At 51.3% G+C, this 19,821-nt stretch overlaps 1 protein-coding gene across 1 annotated transcript in view; it reads left to right on the forward strand.

The window, feature by feature from the left end:
- The first annotated feature begins 382 nt into the window (after positions 1-382).
- Positions 383-19,821, forward strand: part of JADE2 (jade family PHD finger 2) — a 60,005-nt gene continuing 40,566 nt past the window's right edge. Inside the window, exons 1-3 of the mRNA XM_042781367.1 lie at positions 383-625; positions 10,815-10,872; positions 12,924-13,012. Of these exons, the coding sequence (XP_042637301.1) occupies positions 10,815-10,872; positions 12,924-13,012 (147 nt within the window). The 5' untranslated portion in view covers positions 383-625. The remainder of the gene's footprint in view (positions 626-10,814; positions 10,873-12,923; positions 13,013-19,821) is intronic.

A 19,821-nucleotide genomic window follows, 5' to 3' on the forward strand; every position in this document is an offset into this window, starting at 1 on the left:
GTTTAAAAAGAAACAGAAACATACACAGGGGGTTGGTGAATGGTGCCGACCGCGGCCATCTCAGTTAGAGGCTATTTTTTGGGGGGGTAGTAGCTTCCATGGAGTTACTTTGAGCCCACTCCTAGCGGCACCGGCGTAGGTCCGGCGGACTGAAGGTCCCCGGCAGGGGTAAGGGGCCGGGGACGCTGTGGGTCGGGCTGCCTCCCTCGCCGCAACCCCGGATGGATGCGCGCCCCCCGCCCGCCCGCGCCTGCCCCAGGAGCTCCGGGTTTCGGGAGCATCCTTCCCGCTCTGGCCCCCGCCGCGGCGCGTAGCCGAGGGCAGCGCCCTTCTGGAGGGCATCACGGAGAAGGTAAGATCCAGTCCCCCGCGGAAGGGCCCTGCGCATCTCCACGGCGTTATTTTGTGTTTTTGCAACAGATCTGCCAGCGCTCCTTGCTCCCTCGCTCTCTTGCTCGCTCGCTCCCTCTCTCTCCTGCTGGCTGCCTGTTCTAGGAAGCCAGCGCGCGGGGGGTGGGGGGGATGCACAGCACAGGGGAGAGAGATTGCGCATGTTGGTCAGTCGTGTTTTAAAGAGTACTGTGCAGGGAGGCTGAGAGGGGCGCATGCAACAACTTTTGGAAGGGTGAGCTCGGCGACCTTCTTTATTAATGACTGCGGCAAAGCGCCCCCGGGCCGGCGAGGGGGCGCGGGCAGGCGGGGGCGCGCCGGTGCTGCAACTTGCCCCGCGGGCTCGGGCCGGGCGGGTAAGCTGCGGTGGGGTAAAGGTGCGGGGGGAGGTAAAGTGCCTTGGGGAGGGCACTCGGAGGATCCGGAGCTATCTGCCCTCCTGTCTCCCCGAGTTTCATTTTGTTGATACGCAGCACGTCCGGGCGCCGAACCGGGCTGAGCCGGTGCACATGACCCGGCGCTGGGCTCACGTGCAGCCAGTCCGGACCCGGACACCTTCCGGGGGCCACCGCCTCCGTCCTGTCGCCCCTTCTCCGGGCTGGGTGCACGCGGGGGCAGCATGCTCGACTCCAGGGTACGGAAGCTCTGCACAAACTAGACACAGTTTTTGGAGGGGCGGGGGCCACCCCTTCCAGGTGAGTGTGCACGGTGCTCAGCCCCGGCGCAGGGGGCGCGGGCTGGCCTCTAGAGCAGCTCCCCCTCCGGCGTCGCGCGGGAGTCCGGCGGGGGAGAGACGCTGGGAGAGTGGAAATGTACCGGCAGCGGCCGGAGCGGCGGGTGCGCGCCCGCGGGGCGACGGCAGGGGGCGTGGCCCTTGTTTACCTTCTTCCAACTCTGCTGGTTCGCGTCCCGCTCTGGGGACAGTTCTGCAGTCCCCTGCCCTCTGCTTCCGACCCTGCACCCAGGGTGGTACTGGGAAGATGCAGGCAAGTGGCAGCCCGAACCTGGGACGCACACACCTGACCCCCAAATGAGTGACATTGCAGCCCCCGCCCCCACCAAGCACCGCTGCAGTCCCTCTGCCAGATCCCCGGCCCCGCCCGTCCCCGGCAGTGGCATCTTCCCGGCCTCACCTCTTTCCCTCCCTCCTTCCCACCCACTCGCCTGCGTCTGCGGAGCGGCTCCCGCCCGCCTCCTCCTCGCCTGGGTGCAGACTTCTAGCTCCCTCCGGTCCCTTCCCGCCCATGCCTAGGCTCTGAGACACCCTCTTCTCCCGACGATGGGGTAGGAGGGGTTTAGCCTGGCGAGTCTTAAATTACTGCCGGAGGATGGGCATGTCTACGAGACAGACAAGAAGGCTTCACCCTCGTTTCCCGAGGCCCAGGACCCCCCCCATACACACCCACACACCATCCCTGTCCCCCACAACACACAGCTGTCCACCCCCTAAGGGGCTCAGCTGCCCTTCCCGGCATCACCTTCCCCACTGGTGTCACGCCTATCTCCCCGCGCCGCCCGGGTCCCGAACCGCTTCTTGCCCTTCTATCGCCTGGGCTGGAGCCCCGGGCAGCCACCTCCGACTCCTCCTTCCTGCTCCCGCCGTCGGAATCACGCCGGCGCGCCTCCAGCCTGCGGTCCCGCCGACCGCCTCAAGGGGCAGGCTGGAGGCGCGCGCACCCTCCCCCTTCCCAATCCTTATAGCCACGGCTGCCGACCCGGGCACTTTTTTACCAACTTGGCCTCAGGCCTCCAACAGGACTAGGGCGGCTGCGGGGAAGGAGGGGCGCCGGGTCTCCCTTTGCTCCATGATGAGGGCACGCTTGTATCTGGCGATTTTAATGTCTGTACATTTCCAAACCTCTCCCTCTCCTGGCAGTCCTGGCTCACCTTCCTGCAGGATTCTGAGGCTCAAAAGTTTTATTCAGGTGCAGAGTTGTCAGGGGGTCATCGCAAGGCCTCAAGTTTGTATCCAGTACAATGCCAGAGCGTATGGGGAGGGTCCATGAGGGGCACTGCTGACCTGCCTCTTCTGGCCACTCTTCCTTTGTTGGAGTGGGAAGGGCCCTGTTTGAGTTAAAAGAAGCTCTCTGGACTCCCCCTTAATTTTAATGGTAGGACAGCCTGGTCCCTATTCTAGGGTGGCATTAATTCTCTTTCGTTTCACTGGTAAAATTCCCAGTAGGACATTTGGCAAAAGAGTGGGGCAGGGAGCTGCCAAACTTGGCCCTGTTTCCTAGGTTCTCAGGGTGCTGGCTTCTCCCCTACCCTGACTTCCTCTCTCACCTTAGAGCCCCAAATGAAGACACCATCCCTCTTGTCCCGTCTTCCTCAGGTGGGTTGAAACTTGCATAAGGCTCTGAAAAGCAGAGGAGGAAAATAACAACAATAACCATAAGGGGAATGAATGAGTAATAAAGCTGACCCAGGCAGAGAGGAAGGCTTTCATATTTAAGAGATGCTATGTGCCTAAGGAGGAGCTCTGGTAGCATAGTGGCTAAGACACTTGCCTGCTAACCAGATGGCTGGCGGTTCAAACCCACCAGCCACTCCTCGGAAGGAAGGTTGGGCAATCCTACTTCCGAAGTGAAAACTGCCTCAGAAACCCAAGGAGGAGTCGCTAGGAGTCTGGGGCCCACTCGATGGCAAATAACAACAACAACACTTGCTTTTTAGGTCACAGGCTGCAAAAACAGGCGTTGCTCTGAAGTGAGCGGATAATTTATCGAGAAAGTTTGCATGGTAGGGGGGCAAAAATAAAAGGATGTTTGTTTGATCTGGAGCCCTCTGCCTTGTCCCAAGTGCTGTTGGCTGTTGTTTGGAGTGGAAAAGCATTTGGTTCCGCAGCAAATGCCTCACAGAGGGAAGTCCTTGTCCCCGGCAGCAGGACTTGCAGTGAATGTTGGTTTAGAAACTTTGGCGAAGGGTCTTCCCAGCACTTTTGGAGATGAAGTGTTTAGGATAGAGTTGTTTGGGCTCGGGATGCAGCAAATGTTTCCAGAATGTTTCCCCATCCAATGTGCTTTTCCTTTCCCTAAATTGCCTGGCTAAACCGGTCAGTAAGGTGATCCAAGAAGCTGTCAGAAATTTCTCCCATTTAGCTTTCATTGACAGGTGAGGGGGGATTGCTTGTCCTCTGCCCCTAAATGCACCTCGGGATCTTTTGACACTGGCACCCACACTCTTGAGGTTTGGTCACAGTGTTTTGGTTAACTATTTATTTGTTCTCCTTAACGGAGACTTATGCCCATGACCCTGGTCAGAAGCTTCCGGTCCAGATTCTTTATAAGCACATCCAGCAGGCTGTTTCAGGACCTCACAGTTTTCCCTTATGGTTCTCTGAGGAGAGGCCAGGTCAGAGTTTGAAGAGCTTACTCCTGCTTTGTCCTGTCCTCTATGCAGGACTCTTACCAATCGTGGTTCAAGGATTACAGTCCTAAATACTAAGTCTCAAAGCTTAAGAACAGAGGAAGGTCAGCTCTGGACCCTGAGGGAGCCCTCTTAGTCTTCTCTCAGACAGCCTAGAGGAATCTGGAATACCTATCCCCACCCTTACTCCAGAGTTGTAGTTATTCTTTAGCCTAGTGGGGGTGGGATATACCATCTGGAGTCAAACAGCCTAGGTTTGAATCTTGGCTGTGCAGTTACTAACTGTGACACTTAACTCTGTGCCTTAGTTTCTTCATCTATAGAAATAGGATTAATAACTGTACCTGCTTTCTGGTGGTTGTAAGGATTAAGTGATCCATTGCACAATGCCAGGTACACTTGATAAGTATTAGCCATGCTTCTTATTAATGATCTAGGGAGGGGTTGAATGCAGCTTTGACCACTGAGCTCTCCACCTTGAAGACTCCCTTCTTTGAAGAAGGATTCAGATGCACTTACCCATAGGCAGCTATTTTTGGGAGTGAGCAAACTGACCTCCTTGAGGTAGAGAGTGGGGTGAGAAGGGGCTGAAGGCATAGCCCCTCAGGATCCCTGGCTTCCACCCCTAGAACTAGGTCTGGGGGGTGGAGTCAACAGCATGCTAGGTGATAGAATCCCCTCTGGGACACTTGGAGTTGCAGATGGGCAGTGATGGGTGTTAGAGGAGAGTTCAGGCTCCCTTAGGCTTGGAGAAACAGTTTTGAGGGTCCAAGGCAGCAAGTCTCTACTCTTGTGTGTACAAAATCATTTTTGTAACTGCAATTACTGTCCATGAGAAGTCATTAAAGTTAATGAGAGATAGGAAAGAATGGGGCTCTGACCCCCGTTTAAAGCAGTTTGAAAGTGTGCAGTTCTTGTTTTTTGAATGTCTGGCCTTCCCGACACAAGGAGGCTCTGAGGGACGGGTTTTCCAGCCGAAATATCATTAAATTGTATTAGCATCTTATTACACACATGCCTTAGCGGTCTGCCTCAGACAGGGAGAGTTTTTGTTTCTCTTTGAAAGATTGTGTCTGGAATGGTAAATTGCCTGTTTGAAAGCTTTTTTTTTTTTTTTTTAAGGAGGAAGACGAAATCCTGCTGTGTGTGGTGGCAAGCCGGGCAGGCCTGGTGGCCCCTGGAGAGCAGAGGCCGGAGGCCAGGTTGGGGTGTTTTAACTGCCCAGGGAGCTGCTGCTATAGCAGCCTTGAAAGGCCCACTGTTCCCAGGGTCAGCTGGAAGGGCGTTAATGGAGGCCCAGGGTGTTTATTTGAGTTTATTTGCGGAGAGGTCTTTAAAGGGGGCTGGCATTGGGCATTGGTGTTTCAAGTCCAGGCCCAGGGCCCCCACTAAGACCAATGGTTAGTGCTGCCAAGAAAACATCTGCCACCAAATTGCTGCCCTATTACTGAGTTGACATTGATCATTAGCCAGGAGCCCAACCAAATAAAGCCTCCTGGAAAATGTGTGAGGTTAAGACAGGGTAGGCAGGCTGTGAAAACAGGGTGAAAGCTTGGGCTGGGATGTTTGTTCCTGCAAGCTGAGGTGGCCAGCTGGGCTGTGTAGTCTCCACACTTCTGGAAGAAGGGGATGAGAGCACACTCTGCACTTGATATATGTCATTGTTGTTGTCAGTTGCTGTTGAGTCATCTCCAACTCATAGCGACACTATGCACAGCAGAACGAAACACTTGCCCAGTCCTGCACCAGCTCCAAGATCCCTGCTATACTTGAGCCCATTGCCACTCGACATATAGCCCCTATTATATGCCAAGAAGCTCTGGTGGCATAGTGCCTAAGGCACTTGACTGCTAACCAGAAGGTTGGTGATTCAAACCCCCCAGTCACAAGGAAGTTAACCAATCTACTCCTGCGGTGATGTTGTTGTTGTTATGTGCCATCGAGTCAGCCCTGACTCATAGCGACCCCTCCTTGGGTTTCCGAGGCAGTATCACTACGGAAGTAGGATTGCCCAACCTTCCTTCCGAGGAGTGGCTGGTGGGTTTGAACCGCCAGCCTTCTGGTTAGCAGTCAAGTGCCTTAGCCACTATGCTACCAGAGCTCCCCCTGCGGTGATACCACCTCGGAAACCCAAGGAGGGGTCACTACGAGTTGGATCTGACTCCATGGCACATAACATTATGTGCCTAGTACAATGCTAGGGAGGCTCTGGGCTCCAGTTGGGATGCAGAGAGACGTGTTCCTTATGCTCATGGAACATGCATTCCGAGGAAAAGAACATTAAACACACAGCTAAATCAACACAGACTGTGATTTCTGAGGAAATTGAATGACAGGGTAGAGAACTGTCTTTAGCTAGGGTAATAGACATAGGCTTCTAGTAACATTTACGCCTAAACCTGAAGAAAGAAAAGTCATGCATGAACTACATAGGAGAACTTTACAGGCAGAGGAAGCAATCAAAGTACAATTCTCGAATTAGGGAATGCTGAGCTTGTTTGACAAAATGAAAGTGTGGCTGTAAAGTAATGAGGAAGGGGATAGTGATTGATAGAATTTGTCCAGGAAGGGCGTAGGCAGAGGCCACAGATCATGTAGGGTCTTAAGGTATGGAGTTTGAGTTTGGTCCTTTAAGCAGCCAGAAGCCTTTGAAGGATTTTAACTAGGGGCGTGGCATGATCTATGTTTTTTACAGCTCACCCCTGTGTAAAAATCCAGTTGGTTAGTGCTCCTATAACAGAAACACCACAGTGGGTGGCTTTAACAAACAGAAATTTTATTTTCTCACAGTTGAGGAGATTAGAGGTCTGAATTCAGGATACTGGCTATAGGGAAGGCTTTCTCTGAGTTGGCTCTGGAGGAAGGGTCTTGTCTCTTTGAGCTTCTGCTCTTGAGCGATCTTCATGTGGCTTGGCATCATTCCTCCGCTATCTCTGCTTGCTAGCTTGCTTGTTTAATCTCTCCTATGGTTTAGAGGGAGTTCTGGTAGCCTAGTGCCTAAGGCACTTGACTGCTAAGCAGAAGGCTGGTGGTTCAAACCCACCAGCCACTTCTCAGAAGGAAGGTTGGGCAATCTACTTCCATAGCGATGCCACTTTGGAAACCCAGGGAGGGGTCACCATGAGTCAGGTCTGACTCGACGGCACATAATAACAACAATGGTGTAGAGGTTAAGGCATTTGGCTGCTAACCAAAAGGTCAGTGGTTCAAACCCACCATCTGCTCAGCAGAAGAAAGATAAGGGAGTCAGTCTACTTCCGTAAAGATTTACAGGCTTGGAAACCCAGACTGAGTCTGAATTGATTTGATGGCAGTGAGTTTGGTTTTGGTTTTTATATTTCAAAAAAGATTGACTAAAGATACACCTTACATTAATCCTGCCTCGTTAGCGTAACAAATAATGACATAATCTCTGCGATTATAACCACAGGCGTGGAGATTAGGATTTACAACATATATTTTTATAGTTCAGTCCGCGAATACCCTGGCTGCTTGGTGGAAACTAGACTGTGGGGAGCAATAGTGGAAGCTGGGGATGAAAGAAGTCCAGGCAAGAGATAAGAGTGGCTTGTGCCCACATAGCAATCGAGAGAGAAAAACTTTGGTAGATTCAAGTTGTGTGCTGGAAAGAGAGTTTACCGGACTTGCCAAGAATGCTTGTGGGGCTACGGGCTGCTGCTTCATCGGGGGCTCTGGGACAACCAGCCTCAAGGACAGCTTCCTACCTGTGTCTCCAAGCTGGAGGTGGCTTGCAAGACTGGGGCTGGTGTGACTGGAAGGAAATGGAGACTCTTCCTTTCTTAGTTTCCTTTGTAGGTAGTTTTTGGGGAGTGCTTTCTGTTCTCAAAAGCAAAACTTTTCTCTGGGAGAAATTGGAAGGTCCTGAGCAGGCCTAGATCAGTGGAGAGGGAAAACCAGAGGCCAAGATCAAATCTTAGCACCCCAATCCCACCTGCATTTGTTGTTATAGGATTACTGCCCCATTTTGCTATGTTGGAAGAGGGGATTTGTAGGGCAGAGGCCTGGCCTACAGGGGGACCCAGGCCTCATCTGGGCCTTCATTCATTACTGTGTCAGTGGAGTCTTACCTGAGGCAGGGAGGCCTTTGGAACAGACTTGATTCAAAGGGAAGAAGTTTCACTCACAAAGCAATGGCTTCCCTGAGAAGCCTAGTGATTAAAACGACCACAGAATCAGCTCTTTAATAATAGCTTCCAATGGGGTGGCCCTGGCCCAAGAGAATGCTCCCTGGACAATTGGGGGTGTTTGATGAAAGGGCCGCAGGAGGCAGCATTGAAAGAAGGGAAGGGCTTAGATGGTAAGGTATGCTATTCTAGGGGACCTTGCTTACTGGAGAAGGTTACTACCCTCCATCTGAGGCATTGGGAGCTCTGGTAGCGTAGTGCCTAAGGCATTTGACTGCTAAGCAGAAGGCTGGCAGTTCAAACCCACCAGCCACTCCTTGGAAGGAAGGTTGGGCAATCTACTTCCATAGTGAATAGTGCCTTGGAAACCCAAGGAGGAGTCGCTATGAGTCGGATCCAACTTGATGTCAGTGAGTTTATCTGAGGCATTGAGGAACTCCCCAGGTAGGTGCTGGTCAGAAGACTCTCCACCTTGCTGGAAGCTGCCATGGTATTCATAACAAGCCTATAAGTGGAGCTCCTACCACTGTGCTCAGGGCTTCGTGCTGCTCTCATTTATTCTCACCAGCTGATTCTGGCCTACGGATGTGTTTAGTTTGGCCCTCTCGGTGTGTTTTAAAAATCTTGAATCAGTTGCCAGTATTTTTAATGCAGGAAATTTTGTGTAAAAATCCAGATCCAGTGTGTGTCCTCTGGGAAGTATGTGTCCCCTGAGGTCCCTGGGCTAGTGAGGGGCATAGAGCTAGGATTTGAACTCAGCATCTCCTGAATCAAGAGCTCCTGTGAAGGAACTTGGCTTGGAAGTCAGAAGCCCAGATGCCCTCTTGGCTGGCAATGAAGAGAATGGATGTTATGTACAGATTGCAGGAGAAAGTGGATGAGTGAATTTATGGGACCATTTTCCCTGCTTTCACTCCATCAGTGACAGGGCTAGACTGGGAAAGATGTGGGATAGGGTAAGGTTCTGTCGGCCTTTGTCATGCACTTCACACTCAGACCCTGGAGAACAGTGAGGGTGCCAGCTGTGGGTGGCCGGGGAATGATTGCCCCATTCAGTCCATGACCTGGGCTGCTGGGCTGCTTGCTCTGCTGCACAGAGGCAGGGAAGTCTGAAGGGCAAGAACATAGTCTCCCGAGTCAGACAGACCTTTTACCAGCACTGTGATCTTGGGCAAGTCATTTAATCTTTTCATCTGTAAAAGGGAGGCAACCATTATGCTCACCTACAACAAAGAGCTCTTCTGAGGGCTTAGTGAGGTCTTTGGGTATAAGGGTGCTCCCCCATGAGTGCTTAGCAAGTAGGCATCATTCTTCTGCCTCTCAGGTATCCATGCTGTTTACATTTCCATGAGTCCCATGGTAGGCTCTTAACCCTCAGGAGAGCACTTTGCTTGAGCCCTTTAATCTGGGCAGCACGCAGCCCCTTGAGCCTGTCTGTCATCCTAACCCCTCCCCCTTGCAAGGATGCTGGGGTAGAAAGAGAGAAGCTCCTAGCTGAAGTCAACTCTGAAGTAGGAGGGTTCTACTCAATTAAGTCTGAGTGATCATGCACTGGTTTAGGACCAGTAAGATAAGGGGCATCCCAGGGCTCGGCGTGAAGAGACTGGGCCAGGGGCAGCAAGCAGATGGGACTCAGAGCAGGGCTGGGGGACCTAGTTTGCTGGCAAAGGGGCTTTCTCCATTGGCTGCCTGTCCTAGTTTGCTGTGGCTAGTGAGGCAGCCTTGATTCCAGGACCAGCTGGAAAATGTTGTTGTTATGTGCCATCGAGTTGGACCCAACTCATAGCGACCCCTCCTTGGGTTTCCAAGGCAGTATCACTACGGAAGTAGATTGCCCCATTTCCTTCTGAGGAGTGGCTGGTGTGTTTGAAACGCCACTGGAACGTAGTGGACAGATTCTGGACCCTGAGACCAGATCTGTTCTCATTGCAGGACACTGCCATGGGCAGGTTAATAAGCCACTTGGTATGCTGCCCTCAAAGAGGAGACTGGGCGCAAGCTCTGCTGCCAGGGACTTTGCAGGATTAGTGAGAGTGGGCAGGGAAGGCACATCCAAATAGCTGGAGCTGACTGAGAGCTCAAAGGCAGCTCAGCGTGGGCTCAGGGATCAGACCAGGGGATTCAAATCCCAGTCCTGCCAGTGACTAGCAGTTCAAGGCATTGAGCCTCCCTTGTCCCAACTCAGGGCTGTTGAGAACAAGAAATAGTGCAGGTGAGGAAAGCACTACATAGTGAGAGCTGTCCTTACTTATAACTTTGAAGTTAGATACTGAAGTTGAGATAAAGATGGCTTGTACTTTTCTTTGGGAACGGGGTGTGACAATGGGAGGAGTGGGGGCTAGCCAGGCCTACAACCTTGGTATCCTTCACCCTACACGCTTCCATCCCCACTGGCTGCCACTCTCAGGATGTGCCTTCTGAGCTGACTTAAGTTCAGCATGGTCCTTCTGGGAGAACCATCTTGTTTCCTCTCCCTTCCTTGATATCCATCAAGATACCAGTTGCAACTTGGGATGGGGAGCAAGGAAGCCTTATAGTGGGAGTAGACTCTTGGGGTGGGCCTGAGTTTTTTGGAGTGGAAGCTGAGGCCCAACAAGTCATGGTCACTATTCAGTTTGGGGCTGCTGACCCCCCGCCTTGCCCTCCTCCTATGTCATCTTTGGCCAGTCTCTGTGCCTCTGAGGGCTCTAGGCTCAGGGCATGGGAGATACAGCCCCCTCTTCCAGCCCCAAGGGCCCCGGGGGGTGGGGTGGGGATGAGTCTGGCAGAGGAGAAGGCTGGGGACAGGGCCTTGTTCTCATTCTGCTACTGAAGCAGAATAAGTGTGGGGATGTAGGTTACGGGGTGATTTTCTGAGAGATTAAGGAATTTCTTAAGCCTCTGTGAGTGTAATGAGTCTGCCTTTTGTTGCAGATGGAAGAGAAGAGACGAAAATACTCCATCAGCAGCGACAACTCTGACACCACTGACAGTAAGACCTTCCATTTTGGACTTTGCAGGGAAAGTATTTGAATACTTAGCAGACCCAGGTTGGGGGATGCTGCCCCATGATCCTAGCTCCACCGAGGAGCCAGGGGCATGCTGATGACAGCAGAAGTCCAGTCACGTACCTCTGCTCTTGAGAAAGCCCTGCACTTCACCATGGCCTCTGGGGCCTTGCCATCCTCGTCACTCTATTCCCCTTACCCTTTAGGTCTCAGCTCTAGTTTGAACAGATTACCTCCCCTTTGGACACTTGCATATGCTGCTCCCCTCTGCTGGAAGCACTTTCCTCTCCCTCAGACCCTCCAGTTAGAATCAGAACCCTATTAGTAGGTCTCAACACACCAACTACAAAACCTGTCACTTTTATAATGATCTGATAAGTATCCAGACAGTGGTAAACACCTTGATATAAGGGGTCCTGTCTTACTGCTATTTCCTCAGCTCACAGCTAAGGTCTGGGATATAGTGTGTGCTCTTTAAATGTTTGTTGAAGATACTAATGAAGAAACCTGACCTTCATGGCATCTTGGGATAGAATTTCAGAGGTGAGCTTGTCAGTTGGACATTTGGTAGGGGGGGCTGTCAAGAAGGAAATGGACTTAGAAAGCCTCTTCTGAAATTAGAAAGGGAGAAGGGAGGTTTGTTTGCCCAAAGAGAGAGCTTTTTTTCTAGTTTTAGGTCACAAGACAGCTCTTCTGAGATACCAGGAGGCAAGGCCTACCTGTGCTGGTAGGAGTAAGGACCAAGAGGAATAGGCCTGCCTGAGTAGGAAAATTATCTTGCCAGGGACATCCCACCTAGCAGTACTGGCCCTCCAGGGTTTGAGCTAAGGAATGGGCTACAGCCAGGCCTAGAGCCCTGCACCTCTAGACTTCAGTCTGTTCACACATTCAGTGAGCAAGGTAGGATTAGGAAGATCTTTTAGGCTCCTTGTAGCTTCCAAAGTCTGCAGCTCCCTGGCAGCCTGAGGACACACGATGCCGGATGGCTGGTCAGGTCTTAGCCCCTTCAATATCGCAACATCTCTTTGGCGGCACTTTAAGGTCTATTTGCTCAACTTGGTTCCCGTGTCCAACCTGGCCAGCCCTTCCTTCCTGCAGCCCTCTGTGGCTGTAGCCTGTGGCCTGGCTCAGGAGAGCCAAAAAAGAACTGCATCATCTACTTCTAACTTTATTGCAGGCAAAGGAACCCTTTGAGAGCCAGGTACTGCAAGGGTAGATGTCTGGGTAGCTGAGCCCTGTAGGTTCATCAAATTTGGGCCAGGCTGGGTGCATTCTCCCCTCACAGCTCCCACCACCATACTCACCCTTAGCTGTTGCTCTTGTTCAGCCAAAGCCTTGGAGCCTCTGTGGCCCTTGTGGCTGCTCCTTAGACCCTAATAATAGCAACTAAAATATTGGGCAGTGTTTTGTTTTGTTGTACATGGGGTGACTATGAGTCAGAAGTGACACAACAGTACCTAACAACACAACAGTCAGGGATTGTACTAAGACTTTACAGGCATGATAACATTTAGTCCTTTCAACAGCTTTTTGAAGACAGTTATTCTCTTGCCCCTATTTTATAAATGAGGAAGTAGGCTTGGAGAGATTAAGTCATTTGCCCAGGGTGACAGAGCCAGGAAGTGGCTCCAGCCTGATCTATGGGTCGTCTTCAGAGCAGCATTCTTCCTCTACCCTGCCCTGCTTCTGTGTACCTACTAAGTGTTATCCCAGAAGACTGTGAAAGTACCCAACCTGGGTAGGGAGGTAGACAGTGGGAAAGAAAGGCTTTTTACTGACCAAAAGGCAGAGGCTCAGGGAGAGTAAAACCCTGGTAACTGCCTTTTATTTCCTAAACACCCTTCTGGTTGATGAGTAAAGGAGGCTTCTTATCCCCAATTCATCTGTGGCCCAGATCATTTCACCAGGTGATTTCAGAGATCTCTATCTCCTGAAACTCCTAAGAGCTTTTCTTTCAGGCTTCCTCTCCTGGGACATGGGTGGGTGCTGGACTTGACCCTCAGGTGCTCTAATAGGCTGTGCTCTCTGTCTGCAGGCCACACTACATCTGCATCAAGATGCTCAAAACTGCCCAGCAGCACCAAGTCGGGCTGGCCCCGACAGAACGAAAAGAAGCCTTCAGAGGTGGGTAGTGGCAGATGTCCTGACAAAGGACAGGAGCAGAGACTGGCAAGGAGTGAGGGGAAGAGCATTCCTGACAGAGGGCACAAGTCAGTGCAGAGGGAGGCCATGTGGCATGGATGTGAGAAAGGTGATGGTAGGGGTGCCAATGCACATAAGCCTTGTAAGTTGTTGTCAGGATGTTCTTATTGATCTGAGCAAGAGGGGAAGCCAATGAAGGATCATGAGCAGGTTAATTGACATAGTCTGATGTTTAATTAAAGGTCCCACGGCTGCTATGAGGAGGAGGGAGATTATAGGAGGGAGGCAGTGAAGAGGCTGTTCCATTCCACTAGGTGAGAAACAATAGTGGCTTAGACCTGGGTGGTAGAGGTAGAGTAAAAAGCAGTGGGGTTCCATAGATTTTGGAGGTTGAGTCAAGGGTGATGGGATTTGCTGATGGAGGATGAAGAGTGCAGTCATCCAGTTAGACAGTCATCCACTCATATGTTCATTTCATACACATCTGCATTTTTCTTTTAATTATTATTGTGATTTGTAGAGCAAATTCATTTCCTATACAACAGCTCACACTTTGTCTCATGACATTGACTACAATTTACCACAATGCAATAGTTCCCCTCCCACTTCCTCCGCATAGTTATCTCTTCCCTTTGTCCTTCCCTCCCATGTACTCCTACCCCCCTTCCCAGCTGTCTCCCTGTGCATACACAGCCCTTCTATTCTCCCATGATTGAGCTCTCCAAGGAGTGGACCTACCGAATGTATTTGTTCAGCTCATATGCCTGTCTTTTGTTTGGCTGGAAGCCACAGGAGTGGGTTCATTTCTGGACCTAAAAGGCAGCTAAGGGCCATAGTCTCAGGGGTTCCACCAGGCTGTATCAGATCAGCAGATCTGATCCCCCTTTTTTTTTATATGATTTTGAGTTTTGTTCCACATTCTCCCACTCTATTAAGGATCTCCTACATAGATCCCCCTCTGAGTGGTTGACAGTGGTAGCCAGGCACCATCTAGTTCTTCTGGTCTCATAGTTGTATAGGCTGAGGATCGCATGGTGTACCAGTCACTTGGACTTATTGTTTCTATGTGTCTTTCATTTTCTTCATTCTTCTTTGCTCTGGGTGAGGAGAGACCCATCATTGCATCTAGATAGCCACTTGCAAATTTTTAAGATCCTAGTTGTTACTTGCCAAAGTAGGAACACATCTGCATTTGAGTCTTCTTTAGTTTGCTTGGGAATGTTTCTTAAAGATAGATGCATTTCTGGACTTGTAGCTGTGGAGAAGAGCATTGGGGGTCAATAGAGGAATGGACATAAGAACATTCCATAGTTCCAGTTTATTGGGACTTCATCACATTTTAATCTTCAGTGCTAATGCCACTGAGTAGTCATTGCTCCATGGAAAGCAGCTCCAGGAAAATCCCAGAGTGGTCTAGGCCAGGCCCTTTGACCCTACTCCCCCACCCCAGCTTCTCTTAAAGGCCTTCCCAGCCAGGTTTAGGAGTTAGATTAGATCAAATGCATGCTAAGCTCAGAACTCAGGGTTACAGGTACTAGGGAAGGAAGACCCTCATTCATCTGCATGTGTCTCCCTCCCAGCAGTACAGAAGGCATGCAAGGCACATCCCTGAATCCTCTGAGAGCTGAGCCTGGGATGTCCTTGGCACAGATGGGGCTGCAAGAGCATTGAGTGCCTGAGATGTTGGAGTTTGGAACCCAGCTCTTACCAGCACATTGTTTGGTAGCCTACAATTAGCCAGGTGATGAGTTGGACAATTTAAATATACTACTCTCTTTAGTTCTTAAAGTAGCCTAGGGTTCTCAGTTCTTCTGTTACTGGGGATTCCGAAGTTCAGAGAGCTAGCACCTGAAGTCCTTGGCTCTACACTGCCAAGGACTGGGAAACAGACATTCTTGGTGCAAAACTCTTTTGTTCCAGCCAGGCCCCTCTGCACCCCACAAGCCCTCACCACAGGGGCAATCCTGAAACCACAGTTCTTAGCCAGCCCCTGTAGGGGTCTTCCACTGAGCCTTGCATTTGAAAAAGAACACCACCTCCGGAAGCTGCCCTACCTAGGACTGCCCCTTTTGGGTGGGGTGGGAGCCTCTGTGATCTGATATCTCCCCTTCCTCTCTCCCCACCATTCTCTCCCTCTCCTGCTTGCTTTCCAGCTTAATTACCTTGGGATCCCAACCTGGGCTTTCCCGGGGTCCATAGGAGGGGCTGGTGGAGAGGGTTGGAGAAGTCTCCAGGAATGCCTGGGGCAGGAATGCAGAGCTAGGGTGGGGTGGGGTGGGGATGGGAGGATGCTCTTGAGGCTCTTAACTGCTCTCAAGATACAGATCTGCTGGGGGAGGGGGAGATGCCTTGTGCTTTTGTGAAGCAAGGAAGCAGGAGGCTGGAAGTTCCCCACCCCCACACTTGAGACCTCAGAGGCTCCCCAACTGCAGTGATGAATTAGCAAAACAATAGCCACCTTCCTGTGCCGTCCTGACCCTGGGAGGTTTGAATTGCCATGCCTATTTTGAAGATAAGGGGCCTGCTTCTCCCAGAATCCAGCTAGTCCCCTGCTTTCCTAGGCTGCTCCAGTTGGAGTGAGGTGGGAAAGTTCTGGGGAGCTCTCAAAGCTGGCTCCTTTCTGTGGATCCCAGCTGAATTCATGTCAGGCCCTCCCCCTTGCCATGCTCCCTCCCAGCACCAGTAGGAGAAGGGGCCACCACATGGGGCTGGAAGATCCCAAGGGTTGGTTTGATTCTACACCCAGGGGTAGGGGTGGGAGGAAACAGGTGTCAGCAGAGGCTGAGAGGAAAGAGCGATTTGCATGAGGCAGAAAATTCCCCGGCCTCTTGGGTTTTCCAGCCCAGAGCCTTTGTGCCTTTCTCCACCTAAAATTAGAGTCGAACCACTGTACAGGGTATCAGTGCCTGGCCCTGCCAAGGGTGCTTGCCTCGCTGAACTGTGCATGGGCTCCCCTCCCCCCGCCAGTGCCAGCCCAGGTGGCTTTGAGGTCTGAGTAAGAGACAGGCCTGGAAGGATGAGGAAGTTCTCCATGCCTTGAACTGTTGCCAAGGACAAGCTCCCCCCCCCCCCCACAGTAGGCTGGAGAGCAGCCTGTGAGGGAAACCTCGTCCTCTAAGTGAGGAGGTTGAGCGTGGCCGGCATAAATTCTGAGTTACCGTGGGGCGGAGAGGAAACCATCAATGAAAGCTTCCAAATTATTTGGCTCACGAGAGGGCGGAGATGAAAGTGGGGATTTGGCGGCAGATAATGTTTGCACTAAATCTCCTCACTGGGCTGCTCCCTTCTCTTTCTGTGAATGGATTGGAGAGAGGGTGGCCTTTATAGTCTGCTGGGCTTGGGAGCCAATGTCTTCAGACACTCTGCTGGAAGGGGGTCTGGATATCTCTCCTACTCATTGCCCTTGAATTAGAAGCCATGTAGGGTGAGACTGGTCATCTGCCTGGTAGAGTCCCTGAAGGAATGCTTGCAAAAAGATGTGTGTGGGGCAGGAGCCCCCTGCTGGGTGGAACCCATGCTTTTCTTTGACTTCTTATCTATGTATGTGGACAATGGTGGGGGTGGGGGTGTGAAGGCCGGAGTGCTTCGCAAAGTACCTGCACTGGGCACATAGTGAATCCAAAAGCTATGGAAATGGCTGAGTTTGGGCATGGGAGGAAACAGGTAGGGCTGCACCTGTGGTGACCTGTCAGAGCCACACTTCCTGGTGTACCTGAGGATGCAAATCTAGGGATACCCTGTATACCAGAGGGAGGTGTCCTGGGGTGGAAGAAAGTGCTCGGACTGGGAGTCAGGACCCTGGACAGGGCTGAGGCTTTGCCGGCCAGCTTCCTATCTGTAGGTAGCCTTTCCTTGGCCAGAGTGCAGGGAGGGGCCAGACTTAAGGACTGAGAATTGGGGGGACAAATTGTAGGGTTCCTGGGAGCCTGGGTTAGTATTTTTGGTGGAAGTGTATAAAGTCTGAAGTCTGCCCCAGATCTCCTTAGCCAGTGGAAGGAAAATGTAGGGCTACCCCCAGGACACAGACTCCTGCCATCCTCTCTTCTCTGCCATCCTCTTTTCTGTTCATCTGTTGGGTCCCAACCAAGCTGAGGTCTGTCCCTTGGAGTGTAATTCTGCCAGTGCAGCCCTGTAGGAGGGAGATGGGATTGGCCTGACTTGGAGAGGTGGTGTTAGTGGGTAAACTTTGCTGGAGCCTTGGGGTTTCTGACTTGATTCACCAAATGGTATATAGCCGTTATTGGTGCTTAACCCTTTGTGGGACATGAATCTCTGAGAATCTGATAGATGACACAAGGATTTTTTTTTTAATACCAGTATCAGCAACCTACTCCATCCCCTGAGATTGTAATTTAATTAGTCTGGAGTGAGGTCCCAGGTACTTGTAAACCAAAACCAAAAAGCCCAAACAGTTGCCAAGGAGTCGACTCTGACTCACAGACCCCATTTGTGAGTTCTTGGTGGTGCAAATGGTTAGTAGTAGTAAGCTACTAACCAAAAAGTTGAAAGTTCAAGTTTACCCAGAGGCACCTTGGAAGAAAGGTCTGATGATCTCCTTCTGAACAATTAGCCACCGAAAGCCCTGTGGAACACAGTTCCATTCTGACACATGGGATTCCCTGGCTTGGTTGCTCTCTGGCAGCTGGGTAGAAACTGGGTCTAGGTTGAAGGAGGGGAAGAGGCTTTCCAGCTGAAGTCCATGGTCTAAGCAAAGCAGGGAGTGTGGGTGGGGGCAGTCCCCCAGGTCCTCCCCACTCCCATAGAGGCTAGGGGACCTGACCAGTTTCTACCAAGTGCTGGACCTGGAAGGGGTGGGGTGTGAAGGACAACTTCGGAAGAGACCTGGAGGCCAGCTTTGTGGTTTAGAGGCTGCTGTTTGAGGCTGTGTCTTCCTCAGGCCTGGGGCAGAGAGACAGGCGGAAAGGCAGGGGTGAGCATGGGGATTTCCCCTGGGCAGGCTATCTTGAAGTATAAAACTGTGTTTTCAGGAAGTCAGTCCCCAGAAGTCAGCCAGCAGGCTGAGACATTGGCCATGGGGCCCAGGAGCTATTGATTTTGATACAATTCAGCAAGCATTTGCGAGTGCTTCATTGGCCCAGTCCCAAGTACTGGGGGGACAGAAAGAGCAGGCCCTGCCCCCAGGGAGCTTGTCCTCTGACTTTCAGCAGGATACAGGTGCTGCATAGGAGTCTTCGTTTTGGGACCTGTAGCCAATGTGGGCTGCAAGAAAGGCCAAGGCTTTGCCGCTGAGGTGCTCTGTGACCTTGGAGTTCCCGGTCTGTAGAGCCCTGCTTCTGCCCTGCGGCAGGCCATGTTTGTGTTGTGCCTTTTCCTGAGATCTAAGAAGCCGGGGGGGCGGGGCAAGAGTAAGTACAGGGAGGGGTAAGGTGAAGCTGGCCTCCCCGGAATTGAAGCCTGGACAGGTCCCAGAACGGGACGCGTGGGAGCTGGGATCCAACTGTTGGCTCCTTTGCATTCCCTGGTGATATGTTACTTATATCCCAAATGAGGAAATGGGCATCAGTGTGTACTGGCAGGCAGTGCAGCTAACGCAGGGGCCCTTTGAAGAGGCCCAGTCCCTAACCCCTGAGGACAGGACCGGGAGGAAAGAGGCGATCCCTGTGTAAAGCCTGTGCCACCAGAAGGAGGGTATCCTCCAGACCCAGTGTTCACTCTAGTACCTATATGCGGACATCCCTCCCCCTACAAAAGGCATGCCATGATGATGCAGCCCATTGGCTTGACTCCATGCTTTTGAAAATTGGGCCCCTTTCCCTTGGGTGAAGGAATGGCCAGATTATGTTGGGCTTAGGGTGGCACTCAGAGCCACAGGATAAATAAGATGCCTTCCTGGAGGAACAGAGGTATTGTCTACATGTTTATATTAAAACAGTGGCATGTGATGGTGTAAAATCCAAAATGACCACAAACTTGAGGGAGAATCCAGGCACAGGTTGTGCTTGCCCCTGTGGTTTTGAGCCAGGTTTCCAGCCCACCAGCAATTTCCCCTCAGACCCTGTCAGGCCGGGGGAATACGGGAGAGTGCTTCCACTGGGCTAAGTGCCGGCTTTCTGAGACTCATACTGCCTTCATCTGGAGGTGGGGGGCAGAATCCACTTCCAGAGTAGTCGGAAACATTGCTGCACCCGCCAGCTGGAAAGGCCTCCTGGCCTCAGGGACTTGTCTTGCAAAAGAAATGTGAGTAATAAATTCTCTTTAAAAGCAGGAAGTGCTGTTATCCTTGTGAGAGAAAGAGATGATGAGTGTTTTTTTATTTTTTTTAAAAAAGTCTCTGACCAGCTTAGCCTAGTGAGCTTGAAATATAAGGTGGTTGAGGGTGGCTTTATACCTGGAGCCCTTTTCTGGTGTTTTATGCTTAATTTATACTTAAAGAGATTTTCTTTTCTTTTTTTTTTTTTTTTTTAGATTTTGTGATTTGGGTGAAAGTTTACAGAGTAAATTCATTTTCCATACATCAGTTCATATACATTTTGTTTGATGAAATTGACTGCAATTCTTCACAGTGTAACAGCTCTCTTCCCATTTCCTTCCTGTAGTTACCTCTTCCCTGTGTCCTTCTTTCCTGTGCATTCCCTGAGCTATCTCCCTGTACAAACACTGCCCTTCTGTTCTCCCATGATTGATCATTCTAAGGAGTGTATCTACCTGATGTAAATGTTCACCCTATGTGCCTGTCTGTTGCTTGGCTTGAAGCCACAGGAGTGAGTTCAATTCCAGATCTGAAGGGTAATGTAACTAGGGGCCATAGTCTTGGGGGTCTCACCAGGCTC

This window comes from Orycteropus afer, unplaced genomic scaffold (genome assembly GCF_000298275.1).
Source record: "Orycteropus afer afer isolate SDZICR_OR568_19922 unplaced genomic scaffold, OryAfe1.0 scaffold00112, whole genome shotgun sequence".
Taxonomy (NCBI): Eukaryota; Metazoa; Chordata; class Mammalia; order Tubulidentata; family Orycteropodidae; genus Orycteropus; species Orycteropus afer.